The 12310-nt window shown below is 44.7% G+C and overlaps 2 protein-coding genes across 10 annotated transcripts in view; one reads left to right on the top strand and one right to left on the bottom strand.

Annotated features, from left to right (window-relative positions):
* IPO13 (importin 13) overlaps positions 1-7697 on the top strand; it is a 47666-nt gene extending 39969 nt beyond the window's left edge. For 4 of the 8 annotated variants that reach the window (XM_083619828.1, XM_083619827.1, XM_083619832.1 and 1 more), the window contains one exon: positions 633-7697. In XM_083619828.1, coding sequence (XP_083475954.1) covers positions 633-732 — 100 coding nt within the window. In that variant the 3' untranslated portion in view covers positions 733-7697. The remainder of the gene's footprint in view (positions 1-632) is intronic. The other 4 variants (XM_083619830.1, XM_083619829.1, XM_083619833.1 and 1 more) reach the window with 2 other exon arrangements.
* On the bottom strand, positions 4620-12235 carry DPH2 (diphthamide biosynthesis 2). 2 transcript variants are annotated; one of them, XM_083619895.1, is made up of 7 exons: positions 12060-12235; positions 11248-11417; positions 9997-10109; positions 9291-9511; positions 7816-8448; positions 6834-7016; positions 4620-6458 (listed from the first exon to the last, which is right to left on the bottom strand). In XM_083619895.1, exons 2-7 carry the CDS (start codon positions 11398-11400, stop codon positions 6334-6336), a joined length of 1428 nt encoding a protein of 475 aa, XP_083476021.1. In that variant the 5' UTR covers positions 11401-11417; positions 12060-12235; the 3' UTR covers positions 4620-6333. The 2 variants fall into 2 exon arrangements, with proteins under 2 accessions (XP_083476021.1, XP_083476022.1); XM_083619896.1 differs by lacking the exon at positions 12060-12235 and adding an exon at positions 11943-12057.
* Positions 12236-12310: the final 75 nt, after the last annotated feature.

Here is a 12310-nt window from a genome sequence, read left to right as displayed (position 1 = left end):
TCTTCTACAATAAAGAGCTTGCTTATTTTTTTATTTTTTTGTAAATTAATTAAGATGTTCAGAAAGGTTCAAGGTATTTATATAAAGTAGAGGTAAATAGAAAAGGGCAGCACAGAAACTAAACATGAACTTGAGTTTTTATCCTTGTAGAGACATGGTACCTATATTGGTGTTGCTTTGGTTTCTCCTTTAAGCCCCTGCTACTCCATGTAAACACCCATGAATTCACCAGCATTTAATAATTATTATAACAGGAACATAAGCAGAGCCTGCTGTATCGGGCCATTGGCCTGTTCTGGCAGGTTCTTCTTGTATTGTTATGGCTGGAAGAGCAGGATTCACTAGATTAATCCAGCCACCGATGAACTGAGATGCACTGGTGAACGATAATTTGCAGAACAGGAACATGAGTTATTTGAAAGAGGATGTCTTAATGGAGGGCAGCAATGATTATAGTAGCTGTGTGGAGCACGTCTGCAGTACCCAGCTCTCAGTGCTGGGGATTCTATGGGTTTGGCACTGGGTGGTGCCCTTGTGTATGGGAACATCCGACTCAGCTCTAGCTGGTTTTTTTAAGTGACTCATTCACCATTCTTCTATATCAGCCTCTTATCATTCTTTTTCTGTGTTAGCAGAGAGCGTGTGAACAAACGGCGTGTGAAGGAGATGGTAAAGGAGTTCACACTGCTGTGCCGAGGACTGCATGGTACCGAATACACAGCAGACTACTGAGGGGCCATGTAGCAAAACAGGAGCATGAACAGATCTGCTGGCTACCTGCCACTGCCTAATGCTGCTATTGAACCAGCTCATAGGACGATAACTGCAACTAACCTGCTGAGGCTGCTCCTCTCAAGAATGAGCTGTTTGTCCATCCCTCCTGCATGTTCAGAGGCAGCAGGCTACAAGGACTTGGAGCACAGGCTGGAGCTGAGGAGATTTCCTCCCCCTGCTAGACTGGTGCAATGATTGCCCCTTGTTTTCCCAGCACACTCCTGTAGACATATCTGTGGTATTGTCTGTTCCTAAAGAGTCTGCCTTTGCCCTGCATGAGGCAGCTTGTGTCTGACTGAAGTGGAAGGCCCTGCAGCCTTGAATTATATTAAGGCTTTTCTAAGCTGTGGTGTTTGGTGAATTGGGGGAAGAGATGTAACTTCTGGACAATATTGGGCAGGGGAGGGTAAAAAGCTGTAGCAGCTGCAGTTGCACTTATAGCTGCCCTAGCCTAACGGGTAATAAAGAAGAGTACGATGTCGTTTTGGACAAAGAAGAAATCCAAATTCTGCAACAAAGTATTGGAAAGAATCAAAGTTAGCTTCTCAGAAGGAAGCATACCTGCCAGCCTTTGCATTTCTTGGTGTGCTGGCAAAGTTTCGTAACCAGTTCAAATTTTCTTTTTGCAGTCAACAATCTATAGTAGCATCCCGTGGAAGGCATATTATCATACTAGCCTGTAATATGAATGATAGTTTCTAGGTTCATTTAAAAGGGTTGCAGCCACCTTTACGCGCTCTGATGAAAAATATCCCTGGTTGCTTCTACAGCTGAAGATCAAGATGTGACAATGGATCTGAGGGTGCGCTACTGTTTATGGTGGAAGGATGGAAGAGGAGCAAATAATTTTCATATGGGGGACTGTTGGTATTGCAGGTTTGGAGGCTAACCAGTTTGAGCAAATGTGCAATTCAGAATGACTCCAGGGCTAGTTTCAGTCTTACCTCCCCATACAACACGAGTAGGTTCCTAACTTGGGACTTGCTGTAATGTTTCCTAACCCTCGGTAGTGAAACTCAGTTTACATAAGAGCAGGTTGGGATGGCTTGAACCTTAGTCAATCCTTTCTATTTAACAAGAGCTTACCAAAGTAACTGTTGAACCATCTAAATAACAATAGCAGATACCAGTGTGGTAAGTACTGGAGCAGAAGTTCTCAAACACATTTGCAGGCTCCATTGAGGTGGTTTGTGGGGTGGTCAAAAGTATCTGTACTTGGCCCCGCACTTTATATTTTCTGATGATGGAGATGGACTTCACAGAACGTTGCTCACAAAAAAACAGGCATATCCATCGCATTAGAAATAAAAGACTGCAGTTATTTAGAGTATGAGTTATAAAACAAAAAAGTAGCTGGCCGAGCCCTGCACCATCCACAGCATTTTCCAAGTGGTCCATGAAAAAATGGTTTGAGAACTGCTGTACTAGAGGTTTATGTAGACATCAGCTGGAGCTTCTGCATTTCCAAGGCAAAACATGTTCTTGGGGAAGAATATGCTTATGGGACAACAGAAACTGAAACAAAATCAGGCATCTTAAGTAAATGCAAAAAGTAGCATACTGACAATGCACTGTTCTAGGTCAAGTCTTGAAAAGTGAATAGGGTATACTGTATTTTTTTCCAAGTAAGGGTTGTTCCAGTTCAGGCAGATGAAGTACTCTGAATCTGGAAACAAGATAAGCATTTTGTGTAATCCTGGCTTGTTAAGTAACTGTTTTCACTGGTTAAAAAAGTCAAATTACATCAGAAACCTTCACATCAAATGTGGACTTAATGTTTAACTAATCAGTGCAACCAAGTAGTTTATGTGTTTTGATCAGAAATTGGAGTAGTGATCTGTAATTAAGTAATCTATAAGATGGCTTGGTGGCTTATCTTGAATAGCTGTGAAACCTTCACATTGCACATGGAAAGAACAAAGTACAGTTGGCTATATTAGGGAAAAAGCAGTACTCCGGTACTTCTATAGCAGTGACCATGATTACACCCCGGTAAAGAGAAGTATCTACATTAATGCACAAAATAAGCAGTACTTGGCAGAGAATGTGCCTTCTAGGTTTGGGCATGTGGTACATTGCTGCACCTTCTCTCTTTCCACTGATTTCAGTGTTTCTGTCTGGTGTTCTTTGCACTGAAACATTCCTTTAAAAATTAGCATTTTGAGGCTGTGTGCTATACCTTTCAGTTATTTATTTGAAGCTCTTACTTCCATGCTGCTTATCTAAGCACTCCACACTTTGCCTTATTAGGAAAGGTATTGATCACTGGTGTGGTCATGGGCTGCTACAGGGCTTAGCATATGATGTTGCTGCTTTCCGGAACCTGATACCTATGCAACTGCTGTCCAGGACCTTGACTGATGAGCTTGCATTGCACATGTCTTCATAGGTGGTATAAGTAGAATAGAAGGTACAAGCAAGAGACTGTAAGAGGCCATGGAACTGAATCTTACTTTGCAGCATGGAGCAAAAAGCAACATAATCATTACTAGCTTGTGCAAAAGACTGCCTGTTATACCTTTCTTGTGGTGTTTGGTTTTGGGTTTTTTTTTGTCTTTTGTCTGGTATGGCATGGCAGTTGGAGAATGGAATGTGGAGGTGATGTTCTGAAAATAGTGTTCAGAGGAAACAAACTTAAGGAGATTAGGAACAGTGCTCATGTCTAAACATGGCTTCTCCACAGTTATGCTGCATTTTGTAGTATGGCTTATGGAGTTGCATACTTCCTTGGTTATTCAGTATTCTTGTTTGCCCCACTCCTGTCTATCTTAGCCTTTCTGTCTATTGCTATGCGGTGGTCTCTTTCTTCACTTTTTGGACCATGTGTGAAGGGTAGAGGTGTGTGACTTCTCTACATTGCGGGTGGCCGTGTAAAACAGGGATAGCCAATGTGGTGCCCTCCTAATTATGATGGGCTACCATTACATCTAACTAATGGCCATGCTGGCTGGGGCTTGTGGGAATTGTAGTTCAACAACATCTGAAGGGCCAATGGTTAGCCACCCTGGTGTAAAATAACTCACCTGGCTGCTTCTAGGGCCTTGGCCTGCTACAGGATGCCCCTCTCACTTCAGCAAACTATTATAACAGCAGCAGAAGGTGAGCAGGAGCACCAGGAAAGCAGCTATGACATGGTATAAGCAGTGTTATAAACAGAAATATGAAAGCTTGGAGCTAAATGGCACCTTAAACTTAGGGTATGGGCGCAACAACGGAATGTCTAGGCACACTTTTTTGTAACAAGATTGCAGAGCTGAAAATGAATGAACTGCAGCTAAAATATTATGTTCATTTTTCACATGGTCTATCCTTCTACTGCTCACCCCACTAATATTCTTGAGGGTCTCTTCTCCAGTCTTCAGAGAGTAGCTGGAAGTGGAAAGGTAGGAAAAGGTCCTTTCCTTCCACTCTGCAGTTTTAATCTGAAATCTTAGGCACAGTACTGCACCCAGAGCTCAGAAGCTACTTGCGCTAATGGAATTCCATGTCGCAAAATGTGCCTAGAACAATGGGAATTTGGAACACTGGGTATAAGCTAGTCTTACTTCTCTGTACTACCCTGCGCTATTTTATGCTGTGCTCATTTCTGGAGGTTCCCATTCTACCAGTTACTATCTCTCCTTCTCCCACTCCCATGACTTTTCTTTTTTGCTGGTATGTATCACAAGCCCCCACCCCAGGGATCATACATACGCAGCCAGATACTAAGAGCATTGGCCAGATGGGCTGTAATGTGCATAGCATACAGTGGCCCTCCTATTATCTGATAAACAATTATGACGTTGATTTGGGTGTATTAATGCTTCAGAAAAGTTGCCCAAATAAGGAGAAAGGAAGGATGCCAATGGATTTAAAATAAACTTTATTTGGCATAGCAAGGTCTACAAATAGAGTTTAAAAATGGTTTTTTTATTGGCAAATTATTCTAAGTCTTAAAAATGTTACTAGCTTTAACTAGGTTACTAGGTTCTTGACTTAAGGGATGTATATATCCCTTACTTGGTACATCTTGTACCTTGTGCTCAATGCTGTTTTGATTCCTGATTGGATGGCAGATGTTTACACAACACAGTGCCAGCTGTGTTATATTTTTCTTCTCTATTAGGATATGGAATGATGTTTCTCCTTTCTGTTTGATAGGCAGTGTCATATAGTCATGTTCAACAGAAATAACTTTGAGCGTTATATTGGATGGTACACATCTAAGGATGTCAGTGACTTATGCTTGTGGGTCGGAAATGACGAGTGGATAAACATATGCTATCCTGCTACTGGGAGGAAAGATGCTAGTACAAAACTCTTTCTCCAACACAGATCAACAGCCACCCCTTTCTTCATTCTGTGCTTTTAAACTCCAAAGAGCTGCAAAATATGTAACCTCCAGCTGAGCAGACAATGCATATTTTGTAGGACTATAACTGTATGGAGAACTATTGGGCTCCATTTCTACTTGTTTCTCTAGGATGCCATTGCCTCTCATGTTCTTGTGTGCTTCCCATAGGTGTAGGTACGTGGTTGCCCACTGTGGGAAACAGGATCCTAGGCAAGATGGGCCTTTGGTTTAATGCAGCAAGGCTGTTCTTATTTATTTACTACATTTGTATCCTGCCTTTCCTCCAAAGAGATATCAAGGAGATATATATACTTCTCTCCATTTTACCTTCAACCCACCTTACAGGGTTGTAGTGAGTTGAGTGGCCCAAGATCACCCAGTGAGCTTCATGGCTGAGTGGGCATATGAACCCTGGTCTCCAAAGTCCTGTTCAGCACTCTACCCACTATACTGGCTCTTTATCATAGGATTCTTATACCCCAGCTATTCAAAGCCTGGTTCTTGCTTCTGAGTCCTAGAATTCAATTCCTCATGCTATCAGCAAATCTAACTCTTCGAGGATACAAAATCCTAGCCTCAATAGGAAAACTTTTCCTGACTTCTAGTTATACCTTTAACACTGGACAGTGTGGATTAGATCAAGGTTCAACCAGAGTATAGAAACCTGCCCTCCTTCCTCAATCACACTCTTACCTGCTTTTCCCATGTATGAGAATACGGCAGAGGTTGAGCCTGGGCATGTAGGGGCATGATTGGCTTCCAAGAGTGCCCTAAGTTATAGCTATACAGCCAGTGGAAGCTGGATAAATGGGGATCTGTGGTATAATTCCACATGTGAATTAAGCTGCAATGCTACACACCCCTGTTCCCCCAACAGAACCCCAAATCTACTGTGCTGCCACTCTTAGCCCAGGGCTGCTTTATATGCACAGATAAACACCAGCACAATTGAGAGCACAGTGAGAAGAATAGGTTTACTTAGCTTCTTAACATAAAAAACACCATTTGGCAGAACTACTGTATTGTAGATGTCAGCCAGTTAAAATGTTGATCTGTCCATCCACCAAGAGGAATGTCCAGGCCAGGGAAAGTGATATTCCTTGCCTTATACATGTGTCTAGTTGTGGGTAGGAGGGAGAAGGTTGTGATAAAAACCATGTTTGGTTATCTCATCTAGATGCAGAAAGGGAAGGCAACTTTTTCTCAGCATGGCCTGGCTGGAACTGTCATCCAGAAGGCTCATCTTCATATGCGATGGCAATCCCCCGTCGTCCAGCCACAGCTTTTGTGACTGCTGACTGCCCCAGCTGCTGCTCAAGCCCCCGCCAGCTTCGTGACTCCAAAAATGAGGCTAAGACAAAAAAAGCAAACAAAACAGAAGAGCAATGATCATGGCATAAATGATTTCCCCAAGCTGAATTCCAGACACCACTCTGGAAGAGAACAGAGCTTACAGTATATTCAAGATTATGGATGAAAGAGCCCATGGGGCCCACTGCCCCACTCAGTACTGCAACTGTAAATGGAGGAAGGTGACTAGGCTGCTAATTGCTATTCTGACACTAGCATAAATCTTTGAAACATTCACCACATAACAGACTTCAAAACAGCCATTTTCATCTCCCAAGAACAACCATTAGTCACAAGAAAGGTCCTGACAGATGAGATTTGCCACCATTTGTGTGGACTGTTAACATAATCCGTTCCCGACCCCTCGGATACATACCTGCTGGGCTACTCTCAGCCATATGCATATGGCTGCGGCAGGTCACAGAAGTGCCAGAGCTTGGCTCTGGGTCTGGTGCTGTATAAAGAGAAGTTGAGCGTAGCTCGCCGGTGATGAGTGAAATGCTGGGTTCACTGTCAGCCTCTGAAATCTTGTCTGGGAAAGGGGTGTGCGCACATGCTCCTGCAGGCAACAGCAAGGGAAAGAGTAACAGCTAAGCTTGGCCCATCCAGAATCATACCCTGCTTTTACCCACCTAAGGATGATCAAGATGTGCAGAATTAGCACATGGAAAAACAGCAGTGGGTGGCGTTGGCATTGCTCGCCTGGCTTCCCAACATGATAAGAGCATAGCTACTCTGATGCTTCCTTTCCTGCACCTACACCACACTGAGCTCCCCACTGCCTTGCCCTTCATTGACCACCATTTCATATGGCAAATGTGGAGAGGACTATGGGAGGTAAGCATAGCCCAATTATATCTGCTTGCACAATGGAACTTCCCCACTTCCTCCTTTCCCAAATCAGCTCTGAAGGGTTAGGGAAACCCCTAGAATAGATTCAGGGCAAGAGGAGGGGGGAGTTTCATTGCGCAAGTGAAAGTCTTTGCACTGACAGGACATGTTACTATTTTGGATACAATCCTATGTATTTGAATTATCCCCAATGTAGAAATTGTTCCCTGCCACTGGTCTGTCTTTGTGTGGGTGTAGGGAACTTTATGGTCATTGCTGCTGCAGCAGACTATGCCTTCAGGGCAGGCCCAAGAGCATTGGTAGAGCTGTGCAGCTTTTATGAGTCTGAAATTGCAATTCATCGTGAGACTCAAGTTATCATTATAATAAAGCAACTTTCAAACCCTTATGCCTGCAGAGAGAATTTTGAAAGTGTGTGACCAAACATAATTTCCAGAGTCTGGTGTGAAAGGAGCTCACTGGTTGTTGCCTCTACTCATTTCTCCAGTTACGAAGCCTAGTATTACCTGGTAGGAGGTGACGGAAATCTGTGACATAACTGCCTGTCCAGGTCCGTGCTGGATTGCATGCCATCTCCAGCTCGTAGGGTGTGACCACAGGCCGGTAGAAGTCAGCTGAATCAAGCAAAGAGTTCTGTGGGCAGGCTACCAACACAAAAATGTCCACCTCTAGAAAGTTTGCCAGCTTTGCAGGGTTGGGTTTACCCACAGCCAAGGTATAGGCCCGTTTGCCTGCCCGCTGAATGATGCCACGCAGATGCTCCAGAACAGACAAGTAGTCTGCCACACCAAGAGTGCCCACCACAATGCCCACTACTTGGGCATCCCGTGCCCGCTCCACTAGATAGAGGCGTCGCCTCAGGGCCCGGTTCACATCCAATGTTTCCCGTCGGCCTTGTCCTGTCTGAGGATTAAAGGAGCTGAAGGGACACCGGTTCCAGCTCAGCATGAAGTTTGTGAGTTCTGGGCCTTCACAACCCACGTAGAACATGGCGTAGTTGTCAAGACCATGCTGACTGTCCACCACAAAGTGCCGCCCAAATTTCTTCACCAGCCCGGGAACTGGCTGAAGTTCCTTGTTATCCAGTTGAGAGAAAACTACATTGGGATAAATGGGGTGCAGCAGAGCGGCCAGGTTATCTGAGGGGAAGAGAAATGAAAAGTCATTCAGTTTAGAGACAATAACTGTCACATAGGCCTCACTGTTCCAAATACTCAGCAGGCCTCTTCCATGGACAGGGAAGGGCCCTTGTGCTAGACACTAGGTTTAAAGCTGTGATGGGGAACTCCTATCAGCCTCATGCAGCATAGCCAGTGGTCAGGGATGATGAGAGTTCTAGTCCAACAACATCTGGAGAGCAATAGGTTCCCCATCCCTGATTTAAAGGATGTAAACAGAGGGGAGTTAACTGAAAGCGAGTATTACAAGGAAAGATTACTTCTGTGGTCCTTTAAAAGAGAACAACCCCTCCAGCCGCCAAATCAGAAATATAAATTGGAACATTCACAGGAGTATTGTTTTGAATTTTCTCACTTTCATAGAATCATAGAACTTATAAAAGCCTCTTTGGCAGGTATCTGTGCATTAACTGACCACATTCCTAGTTCATTCAAACTACAAAGGAGTAAACACTGATTAATTTATGTGGTTTTGCCTTTGAACATTAGCATGCAGGTCTATTAGCTTTGCTCTGAAGAATGTTATTGTTGAGGAAACTGCAAACTAGTATCCTAGTGGCAAATGAGGTGGGGAGCACGGAGAGAAATAGGCATTTCCTGGTTAATCCAGCCCTGAGGATAGTAGAGAGGGTTAAAAGCTGGGACTGAGTAACATTGGAAGGCAGATAAGACATAAAGGGCAGGACTGGCAAGGAGAGCACTGTTTGAGGTTAGAGGGTGCCCACTGTAGCTTTTTCCCATCCTGGCCTGATGTATCTCTTGAATACCACCCACCACCCACATTGTGATCCCCATGGTCTCACCAAGAGAATGAAAATAGGCCACTTCACTCAGCACAACCACATGAGCTAGAGGGTCTGGATGCAACTCCTGGAAGACTTCTGTGCAGCGCGCCACGTCTAGTTGTTTGCGACCAAACACATGGAGCACGGGCAGCTTGCGGCAGGGACTCAAGCAGGCAGGGCCGTAGTGCACCACAGCCTCAGCGCCCACGTGCTCTGCTGCCACTTCATCCACGCAACAGCTAAAGAAAAGCAACAGCATTAGCTATGGAGGGCAGCTTTCCTCAAAACACCTACCACCTCTATCACACAGAAAAATGCTTCCTTTGTAGTAAATGGGTTACCATTGTAGAGACTGGATTTCCCCTGTCACCAGCTCACTCAGCATGCAAGGAGCCCCAGGCCTGACAGCAGATGGGAAAAATACTCTGTTACCAACACCCAAGATGCAGGAACTGGGGAGCAACTAATGATCCCAAAGTCCTCCTCTCTTGTCATAAATAGTACCCCCACCCCAGCAGAGGCAGTCAAGAGACTGCTGAACATCCAGAGGCTGACATATTACTACAGAACCCCTTGAAAATGCAAGCCTGCAGTATAGTCCTATGCATGTTCTCAGCACTAAGTTCCATGTTTTCAATGAGGCTCACTCCCAAGTGTCTATAGGACTACGGCCTGAGCTTCTATCATGTGTTTATGTGGAAGGAGGTTCCTGCTGTGACCTCACCTGCCGTATGATGTGTCCCCCAGAATGTACATTTTGGCACCAGTTGCTGCTTCCATCTTGCTAGCAAGGCTTGCTGAATCTGGCAAGAGTTCATCGGGAAACTGAAGAGCAACCTACAAAACAAACCCAAGATAATTATTCAGGACATGTCCACTGTACACAGCTAGCAGTACTGTGGGTTTCCTGGGGAATTAGGCTTTGAAGAAAAAGGTCCCATCCACATGGACAGGATTTTTTCTTGTAGTCTAATTGCCATGGGGGGAGGGGTTTGAAGGGTGAGGGTGGCAGCACTGGGGAGAGGGTTAATTTACCCCCCCCAATCTGCATTGTGACTCCCTCAAAAACCTGCATACTGAGTGAAATGAATTTCCTCTAAGCTTAATTGCAGCAGGGAAGGGCAAAGAGCAAAAGCAAAAAAAGGAGGAAGAATGGGTGGGGAGACAGAATAGAATGGATGGACATACATGTGTAAGCAGTGATGTGGGTTTGCCAGTCAATTCTGAACTGGAACAAAATCCTTCGAAAATTAGGATAGTGTGAACAGGGCAATATGTGATGCCCTAGAACACTGGCCTTCAACAGGTAGACTTGGACCCACTGGTGGGTCACGGCCTGATCCAAGTTGGGTCACAACAGGAGCATAACCACCATGCAAATATATGATAAAAGATTAAGAAATAGTTTTCCATATGTATGTTGGGGTTAAAAGTGGGTCCTGGGTCTGAAAAGGTTGAAGAATACCTGCCTTAGAGAAGGGTCTAATTTGGTATTTTTATTTTACTTGTATTTAGCAAACAAGAGCTAAAAACTTGAAACTGCCAAGTTTGCCTAATGCTGTATTTGCAACTGGCATCCATTCATTGTTGATCGTGACCTTATGAAACATATTTTTTCCTTGTGGAAAAATAAAGCACCAGAAAGTCCACCTCACATCACTGGTGAAAAGGAAAAGGTGGGGGGAAAAGAGATGTGCCTTGGGCGGCCTCAGCTCTCCCATCGCTGGCATGTTCCCCCTGGGAGATATGGCCCTTGGGGGAGGATTCCACATCTCTGCCTTAAATACTGTAGTGTGTGAGCTGCTTCTACATATTTATTTGTTTGACATACTTGATAAACAAAACTTTTTAAAAGTCCCCCATATTTAGTGCCCCAATACTTGACTATTTGGGGCGGGGATGTCCACTAACTCTAGGGGAAGAACTGACATTCATGCCTGTAGCTTTCTGGCAAAAGGGCAAACTACTGTCTCACCTTAGTGAAGCCATTATCAGATACAAATGCAGCTGCTCTCTCCAGTTCATAGAACTCTTCCAGCCTGGTGGTTGGGGGACGTCCACTTGCTTCTGCAGGAATCACAGCCCGCTGCATAACCTCAGCACCATCACTGCTGAATGCTGTTGCCATGGTGGCCTATATCCAAACTACAAAAATACAAGGTGATGCTTGTCCGCATAGCAATATCCCACTACTAGCAAGATGCTGGATGAGAATGGTCCTGAGCGTCAGTTCTCCAAGGTCACATTTACAGGATCATATTCTATATTAATCAGTAGGGAACCAACATAGCTAAAACCCTTTGTATCCATGCTTCTAATCACTAACACTGATTAGAATGCCTCCTTCATTCAGAAACATGCACTGAAATGGGTTTGGAGAGAGACAAGAAAATGGCACTGAAGCGGCTTGGGAAACAGAAGAACTCAGGAAGGCTCCTTACACAAAGACAGACCACCGGTCTCTCTAGTTCAGGGATAGGCAAACTCGGACCTCCAGAAGTTTTGAGACTACAATTCCCATCATCCCTGACCACTGGTCTTGTTAGCTAGGGATGATAGTAGTTGTAGTCCCAAAACATTTGGAGGGCCGAGTTTGCCTATGCCTGCTCTAGTTCCATGTTGTCAAGAGGACTGACTGGCATTTCGGGCAGAAGCATTTCTCAACCTTACCTGGAACTGCCAGGAATTGAATCTGGAACCCCTTTGCACACAAAACAATTGTATCCCCCCGCCCGCCCGCCATAAGAAACATTAACTACTGTGCCTCATTACTGTCACTCTACTCACCTAGAGGACCCCCCAACATCCACCACATGGCCACCAATACATTTCCTGGGTGGGGTTAAAGGCACCCAATGAGAACGCCACGCTCCTTTCCCTATCGGAACGCGTCTTTTTTCTATCGCTTTGCTTCTCTTTCTCTCTCCTACGTCAATAGCGGGAAGCTTTGCAGCCAATAAAAGATCCCGACACAGCAAGGCCCTCGGAAAGTAGAATAAACGGGAAGCCTATCGGCGCGGTGCATTGTGGGGGTTGGA

Source organism: Podarcis filfolensis, assembly GCF_964270895.1.
Source record: "Podarcis filfolensis genome assembly, chromosome: 6".
NCBI lineage: Eukaryota > Metazoa > Chordata > Lepidosauria > Squamata > Lacertidae > Podarcis > Podarcis filfolensis.
This window is presented reverse-complemented; position numbering and strand designations above follow the sequence as displayed.